Here is a 16,901-nt window from a genome sequence, read left to right as displayed (position 1 = left end):
ACACACTCTGCCCGGGTTGGTTTCAAGGCGCCCCTCCCCCTTCTCTCTTCTCTCTCTGCAGCGCACGCGGGGCGCCTTGAAACCGCGCTGTGTTCTGGGCCGCGGCACTGCTGATTGGCTGGTGGAGGTTAAAGGGTGGCTCCACAGCGGCAGAGGAATCCTTTAATATTCATGTTTTTTTTCTTCCTGTACAGAAGTGTGCTGCTCCTCTCTCCACAAATATTACACTGGGTATACTTACAAAAAAAAAATTTAAATAGTAACTATTATTTATTTATTTTTATCTCATTTAAAAAAATTTAAAAAATAATATATATATATATATTAAATAAATTAATTCATTAATTAAAAAAACAACAGAGCAGAAACACTGAGGTCATGTGATTGATTTATTTTATTTTATGATATGATTAATTTAAATGACAAACATAATTCAGATCTTTTCTGTTCAGATTTCAGAGCTGAAATCAGCCGCTCGTTATCCTCCTTCCTGTCTGAACATGGAGTGGTGCCTCCTGGTTGTACTCGACACAGTACTTTTATCTTTGATACTCAGTATATTGTGCTTGTAATACTCGCGTGGGGAAAGTACTCCGATCCAAATTTACAAAAGTACAGATTGAAGTTACCGTGAAGAATATAAATACAGTTATGTCGACACAGTGAATACACACTGTGTGACACATACAGAGGTGTTGTTAATGTGAATATAAAGTCTGTACGACACACAGTGTGAAGAGCACAGCCTCACAACCACCTCACCTTCCTCTGTGTGATGTCAACACATCCCTTAGTGCAACCTACAGCCCCTTTTACACTGTCAGATTTTCCGTGAATGTTGGGCCGTTTTGTGTCTCTGTCAACCTCAAAGAGACACAAAACACCCACAAAGAGACACAAAACAGCCGCAAAGAGACACAAAACAGCCGCAATGAGACACAAAACAACCACAAAGAGACACAAAACAGCTGCAATGAGACACAAAATAACCACAAAGAGACACAGAACAGCCACAAAGAGACACAAAACAACCACAGAGACACAAAACAACCACAAAGAGACACAGAACAGCCACAAAGAGACACAAAACAACCACAAAGAGACATAAAACAGCCAGAGACACAAAACAGCCGCAGTGAGACACAAAACAACCACAAAGAGACACAAAAAGCCACAAAGAGACACAAAACAATCACGGAGACACAAAACAACCACAAAGAGACACAAAACAACCACGGAGACACAAAACAACCACAAAGAGACACAAAAAGCCACAAAGAGACACAAAACAATCACGGAGACACAAAACAACCACAAAGAGACACAAAACAACCACGGAGACACAAAAAGCCACAAAGAGACACAAAACAATCACGGAGACACAAAACAGCCACAGAGAGACACAAAACAACCACAAAGAGACACAGAACAGCCACAGAGAGACACAAAACAACCACAAAGAGACACAGAACAGCCACAAAGAGACACAAAACAACCACAAAGAGACACAGAACAACCACAGAGACACAAAACAACCACGGAGACACAAAACAACCACAAAGAGACACAAATAGTGGTGGTCATAAAGACGAGGTCAGCGGACGGCAGGCCGACTCTGCTGACACATTTATTTTAACACCGTCACGTCTTCATCATCACTCTGATGGTGTCCAGTGTTTATTTGACAGACGAGTTTCCATCGTTCCTCCGAGCTGAGCGAGTTGAAGCACAAACACACAGCGGCGTTAACCCAAACACCGCTGACACCCCCACGCCTTTTTAGGCCATGGCTCTTCAAAATAAAAGACCCATCTGTTCCTGCTCCCTCCATCTCCTCTTCTTCTACTGTTTATATCTCTACTGTCCAAACGATCCACTAATGTCAACACCAAGGAGAGGGAAGGAAGAGAGGGAACGAGTGAAGGAGAGAAAGAGAAGGAAAGGAAACAAAGCAGGAGATGAAAAACTGTGTCTGTGGAAGCAAATGAATGGATACGAAGAGGGGGAAGGATAGAGGAGAGGAAAGGAGGAAGGAAAGGAGTAAAATAAAGGAATGAAAGGAAAAGAAGGAAAAGTAAGAATGGAGGAAAGGCATTAAGAAGGAAAGGAGAAGAGGAAAGAAAGGGAGGGAGGAAGGAAAGGAGAAAATGAGGTGAAGAAAGAAAAGAAAAGGAAGGGTGGAAATGTAGGAAAGGAAAGAAAGGAACCGACGAAGGACAAATGGAAATAAGGAAAGGAAAGGAGGAAAGGAAAGAAATGATGAAAGGAAAGAAAGGATAAGGGCAAAGATTAGGTGACAAGGAAGAAAGAGGAAAGGACGAAAGGCAAGAAAGGGAGGAAAGGAAGAAAAGGGTGAAAGAAAGGAAAGGAAGGAAGGGTAGGAAAGGGTGAAAGGAATAAATGAAGGAAAAGGAGGGTGAAAGAAAAGAAAGGAGGGAAAGGTAGGACAGGATGAAAGGATAGAAAGGGAGGCAAAGGAAAGAAAGAATAAAAGGAAAGGATAAGGACAAAGAATAGGTGACAAGGAAGGAACGTATGAAAGAAAAGGATGAAAGGAGAGGAAAAAAGGAAAGGAAGAAAGCAAAGAATAGGTGACAAGGAAGGAAAGGATGAAAGCATGAAGCTGCATCACTGTTGCTAGGGTGGTAACCCTAGCAACAGTGATGCCCACTTAACGTTGAATATTTAACTAATATTTAATATTTGTTTATGTGGTTAAACAGACGCCTGAAAGTCAGACTTTGGTCTCTACTAAGTTTTGAACACGTATTACCTTCATGGTATTATTGTGTATCTCATTTTAGTCACACATATTCGTAGCTAAGCCAAATTTCATGAATTTCAGAAGCTAAGATGTAGCTACTGCTACTTCGCTGCGTTAGCTTTAGCAGGATTTTACCTCACAAGTGTATTCAACTGCTGCTTCATCAGTTCAATGTTTAGCTTCAGCTAAAGTTAGCCGTGGTCAGCTGTCACTTTACAAGCTAGCTCTTACTTTGGCTGCCTTGGCGCAGTTTTTAGCTCCATCTTATAGTAACTGCTGATTTTGATTCTGGTCTTCAACACGTTTTAGCTTCGTAGGACACAGTGGCGTTATTGTTCTGTTTTATGAAACATATTCGCAGCAACGCGACGGTCTGGTGACAGCTGAGAAAACTTTTTGGGAGAAAACAAAGACAAAGTGTTTTGGAGATTAAAAATAACTTCAGTCCAACTCGTCTGATTCTTCAGAGGCCACATATCAAAGGCTGCTGTGCATTCTGATTTATTATTTATTTATTGTTTGTTCCGAGTGTCGTGAATGAATTTGCTCTCATCAAACGATACCCGACGTTCACCCAAACACAAACAGAGTTAAATATGCACCAACACCTTCGACTGTCTCTTTCATCTCAACAGTCAATCAAAACGACACCTCATTTTCACGTCAATCAGAAGAATCCCATAAATTTAAAGTTGTTCAAAACAACTCGAGCTTTTGTTGAACTTCTTGTTTTGTTGGCGAAGTTTCTGAAGTCGCACAGACTTGAATTTTAAAAACCGATTTGACTTTGAGACGAACACGAAAGACAAACAAGTGAATGCGAACAAAGAGGCCGACGGTGAAACGAGCACGAACTTACAAACAAAGTGATTGTGTTGCTCCGCTGTGTGAAACCAAGATACAACTTCAGCAGGAAACAACTCCCGAAGAATAACATTTAAACGTGTTACAGTAACGTCGTAAAATTATGATTTAAAATTGTTGAAAATATGAAGGTGAATCTGCCCCCTGGAAAACGTTCGTCACACTCTACCTTTATTGGAACTGCAGCATGATTTTATTCTCTAAACAAATGAACGTTAAACATTTTCTTCATAAAAAAAACAAACATATTTGTTCCCCCTAACGTTACAGAGGAAGCTTAAACTTCTTCTCAGAAGTTAAACTGGAGGTAAGTCTCAAAAACACCACCTGAGCCCTGTCAGCCTCACAGAAATACGACAAATGACCACAGATTCATCACCACGCATTTCGTGACGCTGACACGCAGTGTGTTAAAGTGACATATCATCGGAAAGTCAAATACGAACAGTCACAGTTTTAAACACGTGGTTAACGTTGTAGCTTTAGGAAAAAAAAACACTCGGGTTTCGGAAAACATTGTGGTTTTGATTCGAATAACTTCGTACGGGACATAAGTGATGTGAAGTTACGAGAAGTCATGTTACTACACTGATGTGAATATCGGCCTCTGGGGTGAAAGTCTGTGTTTGTTTGACCATCATCATCCTCACTGTGACCTCGTCACATGTCCACGTTTGGTCATGGACTTTCCACGTCCACATATGACGTCCAAGGTACCCTGGGTGTGTTGGTTGTTGACGTTCTGGGACGCCGTGTCAACTTCAGCCTGTTACATGCATTGTCTGTTTTCAAAATACACTTCTGTTTTCACAGGAAATGTACAGTTTGTATACAGTCTCTTTCAAAATAAAAGCACTACGTCAGTACAACACCACCAACTGATGTTTTTTTTCCTTCAACAACACACGTGGTTACGTTTAGGACAAAAGAACAGGGTTTGGCTTTACAATCTTACAGGAAGTGAACACCGGCCTCCTGGGTGAAAGTTGGTGGATCCATCCATCGGGCTTTAAATATGTTTTGTGAAATTTGTGAAATATTCAGTTAATTAATTAAGGTCAGTTAAGGTTGCTAAAGGTCAGTCCTGATAAAGCACTTCCTGTCCGCAGCACACGATGAACAACTCTTCATTACAAACAAAGTGATGAAGACGAAGCAGCCTGGGACGTGTGGAGAATCACAACAACAGATTTTATTTATCACAACAACAAATAAACATTCATCAACATTCAGCTCCTGAATGAACCCTCGTTACTCTCCGTGAACCAACGCTAACGTCCCAACGGGCTGACGGTCACCACGGGAACATTTCATAAAGATGGTTATTTATATTTAACATTGAATATAATGTTTAGAATTATTCAATTAAACATACACAGATCGTATCATGTCAATAAATATAAATATACAGTAATGAATGGGTTTATATGGAGGGTTTGTTCCCCCCTCTGCTCATCTGCTCAGGTTGAGTTTGGTCACCACCACTTGGCGGCGGGCAGCAGGGAGGGTTTGACCCTCCGTCCAGGGTTTAAGGCGTTCCTGACCTCTGTCTCCAGATGAATGCCGGGCACCTTGAAAATGGACACTGCTGGAAAACCAGAGAAGAAGAGAAATTACTTGTGGGAAGCGGCTGTGTTGGTGCGTCTCTCTGCGCGTGTAAGGGCGAGTTCTTACTGTCCCTGAGGTGCATGATGGGAGGAGGCAGCGTGCTGAAGTACGGGTGCCTCAGGGAGTCCTGGGCCGAGATCCGGTCTGCAGGGACCCCCTTCAACATCCTCTGGACCAGGTCTTCTGTCTTATAGGGCAGCTGGTCCAACCTGGTCCACATCAAAACAGTAAGCTACATGCTAACATGCTAACACTTTCCTAAACAATGTATTAAATAGCAGAAGGCCACATGCTAACATGCTAACAGTTTATAAATGCTACATGCCAACATTTTATAATACACTAAATAACTATGGGCTAAATGCTAACATGCTAACACTTCACCATACGTTAGAAAACAGTAAGCTACATGCTAACATGCTAACACTCTCCCAAACAATGTATTAAATAGCTGAAGGCCACATGCTAACATGCTAACAGTTTATAAATGCTACATGCCAACACTTTATAATACACTAAATAACTATGGGCTAAATGCTAACATGCTAACACTTCACCATACATTAGAAAACAGCAGGCCTCATGCTTACATGCTAACACTTTACCGTACACTGTATTAAACAACTGTAGGCTAAGTGCTGACATGCTAACACTTTACTATAGACTTTTTAAAACAACAATACACTATAATAACATACTAACACTTTACCATAGACTTGGTTAGACAATAGTAGGTTACATGCTAACATGCTAACACACTAAGACTTTACCATTAACTTTATTAAACAACAGTAGGCTACACACTAACATGCTTACACTTTACCATACAATTTACAGCAGAAGGCTAACATGCAAACATGCTAATACAATCTACACTAAACAGATGGCTACATGCTAACATGCCAACACTTTACCATATAGTTTGTTTAACAACATTAGACTACATGCTAACAGTTTACCATAGAGTTTATGGAACATCAATTAGCTACAAGCCATCATGCTAACACTTCAAGATACACTTTGATATGCAACAGTAGGCTACATGCTAACATGCTAACACTTTGCAATTGATGATTAAACATCAGTTTACAGTTTAATAAACACCAATTAGCCACAATCTAACATCTACTATACACTTTATTAACCAACAGTGGGCTTCAAGCAAATATGCTAATGGTTTACCATAGACTTTAAACAGTGGCCTCCATGCTAACACACTAACACTTTGCTATACACTTAACAACAGCAGGCTACATGCTGACTTTACTACAGTTCAGTTATTCTTAATAGTGTAGATGTTTTCCTGAGAAAATAGGGGGAATAAATAACAAAAAAAAAACAAAAAAAACAAACAAAATAAACAACAATTCAAATGATATTTATTTTGTGTCTTTACCTTTTCCAAACGCTCCTCAGCTGCTTCGGCTTGGAGTGAAGAAAAAACTCTGTGGAGAGAAACAAAACCAGTTCACCATTAATAATAACAATAAAAATAATAACTAATAATAATGACAATGATAATAATAATAACAACAATAATAATAATAATAATAATAATAATACTTATAATTATAAAAGAAAGAAATAAAATGAAAGAAGAAGAATCACTGTTGACTTCAATGATTTGATGTCGCCTCCTGGTGGTCACTGTGACACACTGCTGAACTACAGTGACTGATCATTTAATCAATAATCAATAAATCAACTTGGGGAAAGACGCCTGAAATATTACTTTAACAAACAGTGCATAAAAACAAACAATAAACAACTCCCAGATGATTTATTTCACATGTGGCTATACCATTAAAAGATGAAATAAGATTTAACTGTTAATAAACAACACAATAAAATGATTTCTTTTGTCCTGCAGGTTAGACAGATTAAAATACATAAAAAATATTAATTTGGAGAATGTTGACATACAGAATATTAAAAAATGAAAATAAAATTGAGAATTAAAAAAAAAAGATTTACTTGGTAATTTAAAATAGAGAAATAAATGAATAATGACGCAAATATTATAATAAAAATAAAAGATATTTTGACATGCTAACACCTCACCATACACTTAACAACAGAAGGCTTTATGTGAATATATGCTAACACTTTACCACAGGCTATTAAACAACAGTAGACTACATGCTAGCATGCTAACTCAATGCTACAGTATAGACTCTGCTACAACAATAAAGTTTGTTAAGTTAAACAACAGTAAGCTACTTGTTAACTTGCTAACACTTGACCATACACTAAACAGCAGGCTCCATGCTAACATGCTAACACCTTAGAAGTAATATAATAAAAAATACTTTGCTTAATGCAAGATAAAAGTATAAAATAAAGAAGGAATAAACAAGCTAAATAAAACATATTTTGATAACTATATGAGAATAAGAGTATTAAATCAAAGAATGACGTCAATAATATGAAATAAATTAATAAAATAATTATCAAAAATGTAATTAAAAATTGACCAACTGATTAATGTGTATATATGCAAATATATATATGTATATATATATATATATTGAACTGACCTGGTTTATAATTTGGCAGCTGGCTGACTCCAGGCCAGCTGTCCTCTGTGGGGACACCCAGGACCTGCAGGGACACAAGACTTTATTTAATTTCATTCTCATCAGTATCTAATATCATAATGATAATAATAATAATAATAATAATAATAATAATAATAAATGTGTGAGCTGTCAACTTTTCATCACCGTCCAAATCTTCTTTAGTTGCTCAAACACATCAGTGACTCCGGGGAATGCCGGCGCCCCCTGCAGCATCTCTACGAAGATACACCCTGCTCCCCTGATTCAAACGCACAAAACTTTATTTAAAAATCACACTGTCATAATCTGTATGTACACGTCACCACCTGAACACAAACAGGAAACAGAAAGAAAACATGTGACAGACAAATCTGTGATGACATCAGCAGGAGGAGAGCTAGTCAAAATTAGCTGTTAGCAGCTTCTCAAAGTTAGCTGTTAGCAGGTGGATAACTTTAGCTGTTAGCAGCTACTTAATCTTAGCTGTTAGCAGCTAGTTAACATGAGTTGTTAGCAGCTAGTTACTGTTAGCTATTAGCAGCTAGTTAATGTTAGCAGCTAGTTAAAATTAATTTTTTAGCAGTTGATGTTAGTTGTTAGCAGCTATTTAATTTTAGTGGTAAGCAGCAGGTTAATGTGTCAGCTGTTAGCAGCTAGTTAACATGAGCTGTTAGCACCTAGTTAATGTTAGCAGCTAGTCAAAGTAAGCTGTTACCAGCAGGTTAAAGTAAGCTGTGAGCACCTAGATAATGTTAGCTGTTAGCAGCCAGTTATGTTAGCTGTTAGCAGCTAGTTCACATTAGCTGTTAGCACCTAGTTAAAGTTAGGTGTTAACAGGTAATTAAAGTTAGCTGTTACCAGCAGGTTAAAGTAAGATGTTAGCAGCAAGTTAATGTTAGCTGTTAGCAGCTAGTTAAAGTTAGCCGTTGACAGCAAATTAAAGTAAGATGTTAGCACCTAGATAATGCTAGCTGTTAGCAGCTAGTTATGATAGCTGTTAGCAGCTAGTTCACACTAGCTGTTAGCAATTAGTTAATGTTAGCTGTTAGCAGCTAGTTAAAGCTAGCTGTTAGCAGCTAGTTTACATTAGCTGTTACAGTTAGTCAGAGTCTGCAGTTAGTTTGGGATGTTAGCTCTTAGCAACTAATTAAATTAAAGTTTGCTCTTAACAGCTAGTTAATGTTAGTTGTTAGCAGCTAGTTTACGTTAGGTGTTAGCAGCTAGGTGTTAGCAGCTAGTTAATGTTAGCTGTTAACAGCATTAATTTTAGAGCAGTTTAATAAAGGGAAAAGTTATTTTAGGTTTTATTAAAGTTGTTTCATCAGTGTTTATGACTGAGTTAGTGCTTATTCAAAGGTCACATCTGTTCATGTCATCTCTGTGAAGATACACTTGGCTCCTCTGATTCAAACACATTAAATTTTATTTAAACTGACACTGTCAGAAGCTTCCTCCACATGAGCTGATTTTCCTGACATCATAAAACTGTTGTAAAAATGTGATAAGAGCTTGTCGGTGCTGACCAGATGTCCAGAGCGGTGGAGTAATCTGTGGATCCCAGCAGGACATCAGGGGGGCGGTACCACAGCGTCACCACCTCAGAGGAGAAGGTCTGACTGGGGATGGACTTGGACCGAGCCAGACCTGAAACCAGAACCAGTCAGATCCAGTTTGGATACGTGTTAGAGAAATCTGTGAGTCTGAACAGAAGTCAGTGGGAAGAGTTTATGAACGACTAATTTTAAAGTGGTTAAATTTAATGTCTGTCTAAATGTTCTGTTGTGGTGAGTTGTTGGTGACGTGAATGTTGCAAGTTGCTCCTGACCGAAGTCAGCTAGCTTGAGTTCTCCCAGGTAGCTGATGAGCAGGTTATGAGGCTTCAGGTCTCTGTGGAGGATCCTCCTGCTGTGGATGAAGCAGAGCGCTCGCAGCAGCTGGAACATGAAGAGCTACAACAACAACAACAACAACAACAACATATTATTATTTATCATGAAAGGAGACCTGTTAACTTTGGTACCTGATGATGGACCCTGATGTTGTGTGAGTGCAGGTGTGAACGGATCCTTGTGTGAGTGCAGGTGTGAACGGATCCTTATGTGAGTGCAGGTGTGAACGGATCCTTGTGTGAGTGCAGGTGTGAACGGATCCTTATGTATGAGTGCAGGTGTGAACGGATCCTTGTGTGAGTGCAGGTGTGAACGGATCCTTATGTGAGTGCAGGTGTGAACGGATCCTTGTGTGAGTGCAGGTGTGAACGGATCCTTATGTATGAGTGCAGGTGTGAACGGATCCTTATGTGTGAGTGCAGGTGTGAACGGATCCTTGTGTGAGTGCAGGTGTGAACGGATCCTTATGTGAGTGCAGGTGTGAACGGATCCTTATGTGTGAGTGCAGGTGTGAACGGATCCTTATGTGTGAGTGCAGGTGTGAACGGATCCTTATGTGTGAGTGCAGGTGTGAACGGATCCTTATGTGAGTGCAGGTGTGAACGGATCCTTATGTGTGAGTGCAGGTGTGAACGGATCCTTATGTGAGTGCAGGTGTGAACGGATCCTTATGTGTGAGTGCAGGTGTGAACGGATCCTTATGTGAGTGCAGGTGTGAACGGATCCTTATGTGTGAGTGCAGGTGTGAACGGATCCTTATGTGTGAGTGCAGGTGTGAACGGATCCTTATGTGAGTGCAGGTGTGAACGGATCCTTATGTGTGAGTGCAGGTGTGAACGGATCCTCATGTGTGAGTGCAGGTGTGAACGGATCCTTGTGTGAGTGCAGGTGTGAACGGATCCTTATGTGAGTGCAGGTGTGAATGGATCCTTATGTGTGAGTGCAGGTGTGAACGGATCCTTATGTGTGAGTGCAGGTGTGAACGGATCCTTATGTGAGTGCAGGTGTGAACGGATCCTTGTGTGAGTGCAGGTGTGAACGGATCCTTATGTATGAGTGCAGGTGTGAACGGATCCTTATGTGAGCGCAGGTGTGAACGGATCCTTATGTGTGAGCGCAGGTGTGAACGGACCCTGACGTTGTGTGAGTGCAGTCCTCCGGGGTGATCAGTAAGGTACTGGGCCAGATCTGTTTGCTGCAACGACACCAGAAGAAGAAAGATGATCAGCAATGGAACGCGTGAAAGATGTTTTATAATTCAAACTTATTTACGATACGTTTCTCACCACGTATTCGAAGACGAAGGTCAGAGACTCTTGGGTGTGAATGATGTCATGGAGGACGACGATGTTGGCGTGTTTCAGACCCTTGAGCAGAGACGCTGCACACACAAAAAAAACAGGAAACGCACTGTAAAAAATAACAACTAATCCAGGAAACACACTGTAAAAAATAACAACTAATCCAGGAAACACACTGTAAAAAGTAGAACCCAGAGGATAAAAGTGTGTGTGCAGTGATCACCTTCCCTGATGGCGGTGAACGGGACGCCCTCCTCCGTCTTCATACGAATCACCTTCAGCGCCACCAGCTGTCCGTTTATCCTCAACAAGCAACATTCACAGTGAACACAACAAAATGTACTGAGAGTATCGAGGTCAACGTTCTGCTGCTGCAGAAGAACGCCACGGTTAAAGTACGCCCAACAATGAGTGAGCAGCTCCAGTGTGCAGTGGCCTCATGGAGGTACAGATCATCATCACTGGTGCTGATGAAGACTCACACAGTGCTCAGCAGATAAATCTATAATCAGTACTCTGAGTAGACTGACCTGCTGATTCCTTTGTAGACGGAGGCGTACGCTCCTTCACCCAGTTTCTCCAGACTCAGGTAAGAATGAGTCGCTCCAAACTGAAGACCTGGTTTCTGATCAGAAGACACATGTCACACATCAGGTCACGTATCAAACTTTATACTGATGTTTCCTCTCAGGGGTCAGAGGTCAGGTTCAGCTGACTTGAAGGCAAAAGGCATAAAGCAACAGAGACAGCGTAGCCAGGAGCTAATGAGGGAAATAGAGAACAGGTGAGGTGCAGGGAGGAGATCAGGTGACGGGAGGACTGAGGACAGGTGCAGGACAGGTGGAGGACAGGTGCAGGACAGGTGGAGGACAGGTGAAGGACAGGTGGAGGACAAGGGGAGGACAGGTGCAGGACAGGTGCAGGACAGGAGCAGGACAGGAGCAGGACAGGTGGAGGACAGGTGAAGGACAGGTGTGATGTTTCTCTGACCCAGGTGAAGGGTTCCTCGCAGCTGTTCCTTCCCAGCGGGTCGCTATTGCTGCGTCCTCGCTGCTGTCGGAACCGTCGGACCTGCAGGGTGTGGAACCAGTGAGGGTGGGACCCTGAGCTGGACTGATCTGGATCCAGCTGGGACAAACAGACAGAGAGAAAAAGAAAAAAAAGTTTCTCAAACAGGAAGTGATGTTACTCCAATGTGAAGTAAAGTTACTCAAAACAGGAAGTAAAGTTACTCTAACAGGAAGTAATGTTACTCAAAAGGAAAATGGTGTTACTCAAACAGGAAGTAATTTTGCTCAAACAGGAAGTGATGTTAATCGAATGGGAAGTGATGTTACTCGAACAGGAAGTAAAGTTAGTCAAACAGGAACTAATGTTACTCAAATGGGAAGTAAAGTTAGTCAAACAAGAAGTAATGCTACTTTTAGGGAAAGCGGTGTTACGCAAACAGGAAGTAATTTTGCTCAAACAGGAAGTGATGTTAATCGAATGGAAAGCGGTGTTACGCAAACAGGAAGTAATTTTGCTCAAACAGGAAGTGATGTTAATCGAATGGGAAGTGATGTTACTCGAACAGGAGGTAATGTTACTCAAATGGGAAGAAATGTTACTCAAACAGGAAGTGATGTCACTCAAACAGGAGTACAGTGGTGGAGGAAGTATTCAGATCCTTTTATTGAGCGAGTACTGATACCGCACTGTAAAAAATACTCTGTAGTAAAAGTCATGCTTTGAAACATGACTTCAGTCAAAGTGTGTAAGAACGATCAGGAAAATATTTACAAGCTGAAAGTAAAAATACTTCATGCAGAATATTTTCATGTGTTTAATAAATAAACAAAGTGTGTTCTTCATTTATAAAGTTAAACTAAAGTTATGAAACAGCGGTGGTGGAGTAGAAGAAGAAGAAAGTGGAGTCAAGTAAAGTAAAAGTACCTCCACCTTGTACGTCAGCACAGCACTCGAGTAAATGTACTTAGTTACATTCCAGCACTGCTCAAACAGGAGTTGTTGTCATACCTCAGCAGGAGGGAGGGAGGTTGAACTCCTGCTCTTCCTGAAGCTGAGCCCCTCCATCTTCACTTCCTCCTCCTCCTCCTCCTCCTCCTCTTCTTCTCCTTCCCTTCTCCCTTTCTCCTCCTCATCCTCATCTTCCTCACCACAGCAGCACCTCCTCACCCACCTCCCGGCCTCCGTCACCCACCGGGACAAGTCCTCCATCTTTTCCTCCTTCTTTACTCCTCTTCCTCCTCCTCTCTGTGTCTCATATGACTCACATGGTTCAGGACGAGCAAACAGGGTCCCATGACTGTCTCTGTGTCTCAGTCCACAACAACAGAGTCCTTTCAGCACAGTGAGTGTGTGCTGCCCCCCAGAGGCCACAGTCAGGAACCACAGCGCTCACCAAACTTCATTCATTCATTCACCGTCTAACCGCTTCATCCTCTCACCCAACTTATTTCTTGTAATTCATTATTATAGTGTTTTGTTGAGTTTAATAAACTTCATGCAATTTCAAAAGAAAAGTTCTTGTGTGTCAGAATTTGTGGTGATTTTTTGTGTTGTTTATTGTAGTTTTTATTTTTTAAACTTTATCACGTACAGTTTTTATTCTAATTTATTTTATTGTCATTTTGTTTATGTGTCGTTATTAATTCTGCCTAGAGTTCATTACATTTGTTTAATACAAAATGTATTTGTATCAAATTAGGTTGTCATTATTTAATCAGCTTGCTGCTTTATTTTTGTGTAAATAATTAAAATGCATTGTTCGTCATACTGATCGTGCTTCTTAAATAATTGTATATTTTATTTTTAGTTTTTATGGTTAATACTTTCTTTAAATGTATCATTATTTTTTTTAAATATCTAAATCTTTTAAAAAATCATTACTATAAATATTGTTCATTTTTTAATTATATTTTATTTTTGTTTTATTTACACTATATTTGACAATTATAATTTTCTGTTTTATACTTGTAACCAATTCTAACTTTTTGCACTGTTAATTATTAAATTTGAAATACTGTCATTTTATTGTAGATTTTGTTTCGTGCTCTTCATCAGTTTATATATTTGTTTTTTCCACTTTCATTTTATGTTTAATTATTAAAGCCTAAATCAGTTTTTAATGTGTATTTAATTGTAATATTATTTTAAATACCATTATTCCTTTAACTTTCTTTTTCATTTCATTTTTATTTGTAGATCATCGTTTAAATGTATGTTTTTCACATTTATTTTCCTACTCTTGTTGAGAATATATCGTTTTCGTAAATATTGTGCAGCATTTGTTTTATTTGCGTAATATCTGGTTACAAATTAATTCTTAAAATGTTCTCCTTGTTTTTTTATTTGATAAATGTATAAAATTCAAATGACTTTTTATTTTATTGTCTCTTATGAAGCGGAGATATTTAGACGTCAGTGTGTCAGTGACATACAAACAAAACATTTGGAGACACTCAGGCTGCAGTTTGATGTGTTTTAATTCTGATCAAATATTCACAACGAGAGAGAATCAAATATAAGTTAATATTCTGATATAAAACATATTTACATTTGTTTCCTCTGAAGACTGATGTTTCCCGACAGCACCTGAATGCACCGTCCTGAGTTCATCTTCAGACTAAAATGTTGCATAAATAAAGTCATTTAAAGGACCAGTCCTCAGCTTTACTGATGATGATGATGATGATGATGATGAAGGTGAGGGGGGTCAGGACTGAACCAGCTCCAGTTTGGTTTCTGAAGACGACGGCGCTTCGACGATTTCTCCGGACATGAATGCCTCCTGAAACAAACAGAAAACATCACTGAAGACTTCCTGCCAGGGTCTCTTGTTTTGAAGGAGGACTTCCTGTAGCTTGGTGACGTCATCACATCCCTCCTGCCCCTGAGACGTTTACTGACCTGATCGTAGATGACTTTAACGATGAGCGAGCAGCTCGGACAAGTCGCCACGTCCTCGCCGTTCTCCAGATCCTCCTGTAAACAACAACAAGAGTCACAAACAAGAGTCACAGCTCACGACACGCTTCATGAATCTTTGAACACTGAACCAAACTCCAGTCAAAAAATAACATATTATACGTCCTCATCTTCCAACAAGCCTTAAACAAGATAAGAGACATCACTGTGAAATATCACAAATACATTAAACAGTGAGTGATGAGGAGGAGGTGCTCTGTGCGCCGAGTTCACACGAACATCTCAAACATTCGTGAAACATGTAAAACATGTCTCACAGCCCTGTATACAAGTCACTGGGAAGGTATGACTTAAAATATATGATTCTTAATAGGAGTTTGGTGTGAAGTTCTTTTCCAGGACAAACATCATGAAGATGAATAATCACGGCCCTTAATCGATCACTAAAAATCATAAAACGTCGACTGTTAGAAAACAACACTGGCTGTCTTCGACCATAAAGTGGAGAAAGAAGGAACCAAACTCCATTCACAAACTGACACATTCTACACCTCTGTCTTCATGTCTTTTCTGGCAACTTTCTTGTGGGTATGACTTGATAGCTTTTATATATCAATACAAATTATCACTAAATCTCTGCCGAATTCATTATAACTGATCAACTACTAGTAAAAGGCGATTAAATGTTAGTTTTACACGTAAGAATAGTCACTGAGGCGGAATAACCTTAAAGTGAGCGGATTTTATAAGGAGTTTGGTGTGAGGTAACGTTACAACACAAGCCTGAAGTTAGCTGTTAGCCGTTAGCGTTCGGGTTACTTACTTTGGTTATGGCGAACTTGTCTCCGCAGGGACACGGGAAATAATACGTGTCGGTTTCGTCGTCATACTCAAAGTCCTCGATCTCGATTTCGTCGTGAAACACCGACATGTTGTCCGAAAACCGGCCGCAGGAACCTGCGCCGCCGTCAGCTGCTCATCTGTGTGGAAGCGTGAGCGGCGGCGCGGTGTGATGACGTAGTGGGCCGTGGTCTCAGGAGTCTGACGCAATATTTCAGACGTTAAAATGGCAGGAAGTGTTAGAGCTCAGTTTCCGGAGTTAGAGGACTGAAGACAGGTGGAAGAGTTTAGACCTGATGGAAGAATGGATCCAGTGATAAGACTAGAAACAGAAATAAGAAAGGCCCAAGCAAACAAAGAATCAGTTATTGCGGTGTTTTTCGATATTGAAAAGGCATATGATATGATGTGGAAGGAAGGCCTGCATCCATTACTGTTCAGTTTAAGCGTTAATGATGTGTTCTCAAAACTTCCTGTAGACATAGGCAGGTCTCTGTTTGCCGATGATGGAGCTCTGTGGAAAAGAGGCAGAAATATTGAGCATGTCATTGGAAAACTTCAAGCAGCAATCAATCAAGTGACTGATTGGGGATATGACTGGGGATGCAAGTTTTCAACTGCAAAAAACCCAAACTGTGTTCTTTACCAGGAAGAGAATCAGAGAGGATGTCAGGTTAAGAGTGTAATGGGAAGAGTTGGAAAGGGTGCCACAATTTAAATTCCTTGGTGTAGTGTTTGATGAACGCCTGACATGGTCAGGCCGTGTCACCAGGATAGAGGAAAAGTGTAAAAAAGTCATAAATGTGATGCGTTGTGTGGCTGGAAGAGAATGGGGAGCAAGTTGCAGAGCACTCCACAGGTTGTATGTTGCATTAATACGATCCGTGCTGGATTATGGTTGTGTGGCATATGGGTCAGCAGCTACGAGCCATCTTAAAAAGCTAGATGTCATACAGGCACAAGCTTTACGCATCTGTTGCGGAGCTTTTAAGACATCACCAGTTCCTGCCATACAAGTAGAGATGGGTGAAGTGCCTCTGGAGTTAAGGAGGAAACAGCTGATGGCCAATTACTGGGTGAATTTGAAAGGGCATAGAGCTAATCACCCAGCAAGAGAGGTACTACAGGACAGCTGGGAGAATGAGAA

At 40.3% G+C, this 16,901-nt stretch overlaps 2 protein-coding genes across 2 annotated transcripts; both read right to left on the bottom strand.

Moving 5' to 3' along the window:
• Window positions 1-4,800: 4,800 nt before the first annotated feature.
• cdk15 (cyclin-dependent kinase 15) lies at window positions 4,801-13,390 on the bottom strand. Its single transcript, XM_033615900.2, has 13 exons — window positions 13,004-13,390; window positions 11,975-12,112; window positions 11,515-11,609; window positions 11,208-11,287; window positions 10,970-11,064; window positions 10,816-10,878; window positions 9,620-9,743; window positions 9,318-9,438; window positions 7,960-8,053; window positions 7,774-7,837; window positions 6,633-6,681; window positions 5,303-5,445; window positions 4,801-5,216 (listed from the first exon to the last, which is right to left on the bottom strand). Exons 1-13 carry the CDS (start codon window positions 13,202-13,204, stop codon window positions 5,104-5,106), a joined length of 1,380 nt encoding a protein of 459 aa, XP_033471791.1. The 5' UTR covers window positions 13,205-13,390; the 3' UTR covers window positions 4,801-5,103.
• Window positions 13,391-14,454: 1,064 nt separating this feature from the next.
• dph3 (diphthamide biosynthesis 3) lies at window positions 14,455-15,936 on the bottom strand. The gene is made up of 3 exons (XM_033615931.2): window positions 15,738-15,936; window positions 14,897-14,971; window positions 14,455-14,777 (listed from the first exon to the last, which is right to left on the bottom strand). Exons 1-3 carry the CDS (start codon window positions 15,843-15,845, stop codon window positions 14,703-14,705), a joined length of 258 nt encoding a protein of 85 aa, XP_033471822.2. The 5' UTR covers window positions 15,846-15,936; the 3' UTR covers window positions 14,455-14,702.
• Between the last annotated feature and the right edge of the window lie 965 nt (window positions 15,937-16,901).

Source organism: Epinephelus lanceolatus, chromosome 24 (genome assembly GCF_041903045.1).
Source record: "Epinephelus lanceolatus isolate andai-2023 chromosome 24, ASM4190304v1, whole genome shotgun sequence".
In the NCBI taxonomy this organism is placed as follows: domain Eukaryota; kingdom Metazoa; phylum Chordata; class Actinopteri; order Perciformes; family Serranidae; genus Epinephelus; species Epinephelus lanceolatus.
The sequence above is the reverse complement of the archived record's forward strand: the minus strand, read 5'-3'. Positions and strand labels throughout refer to the sequence as shown.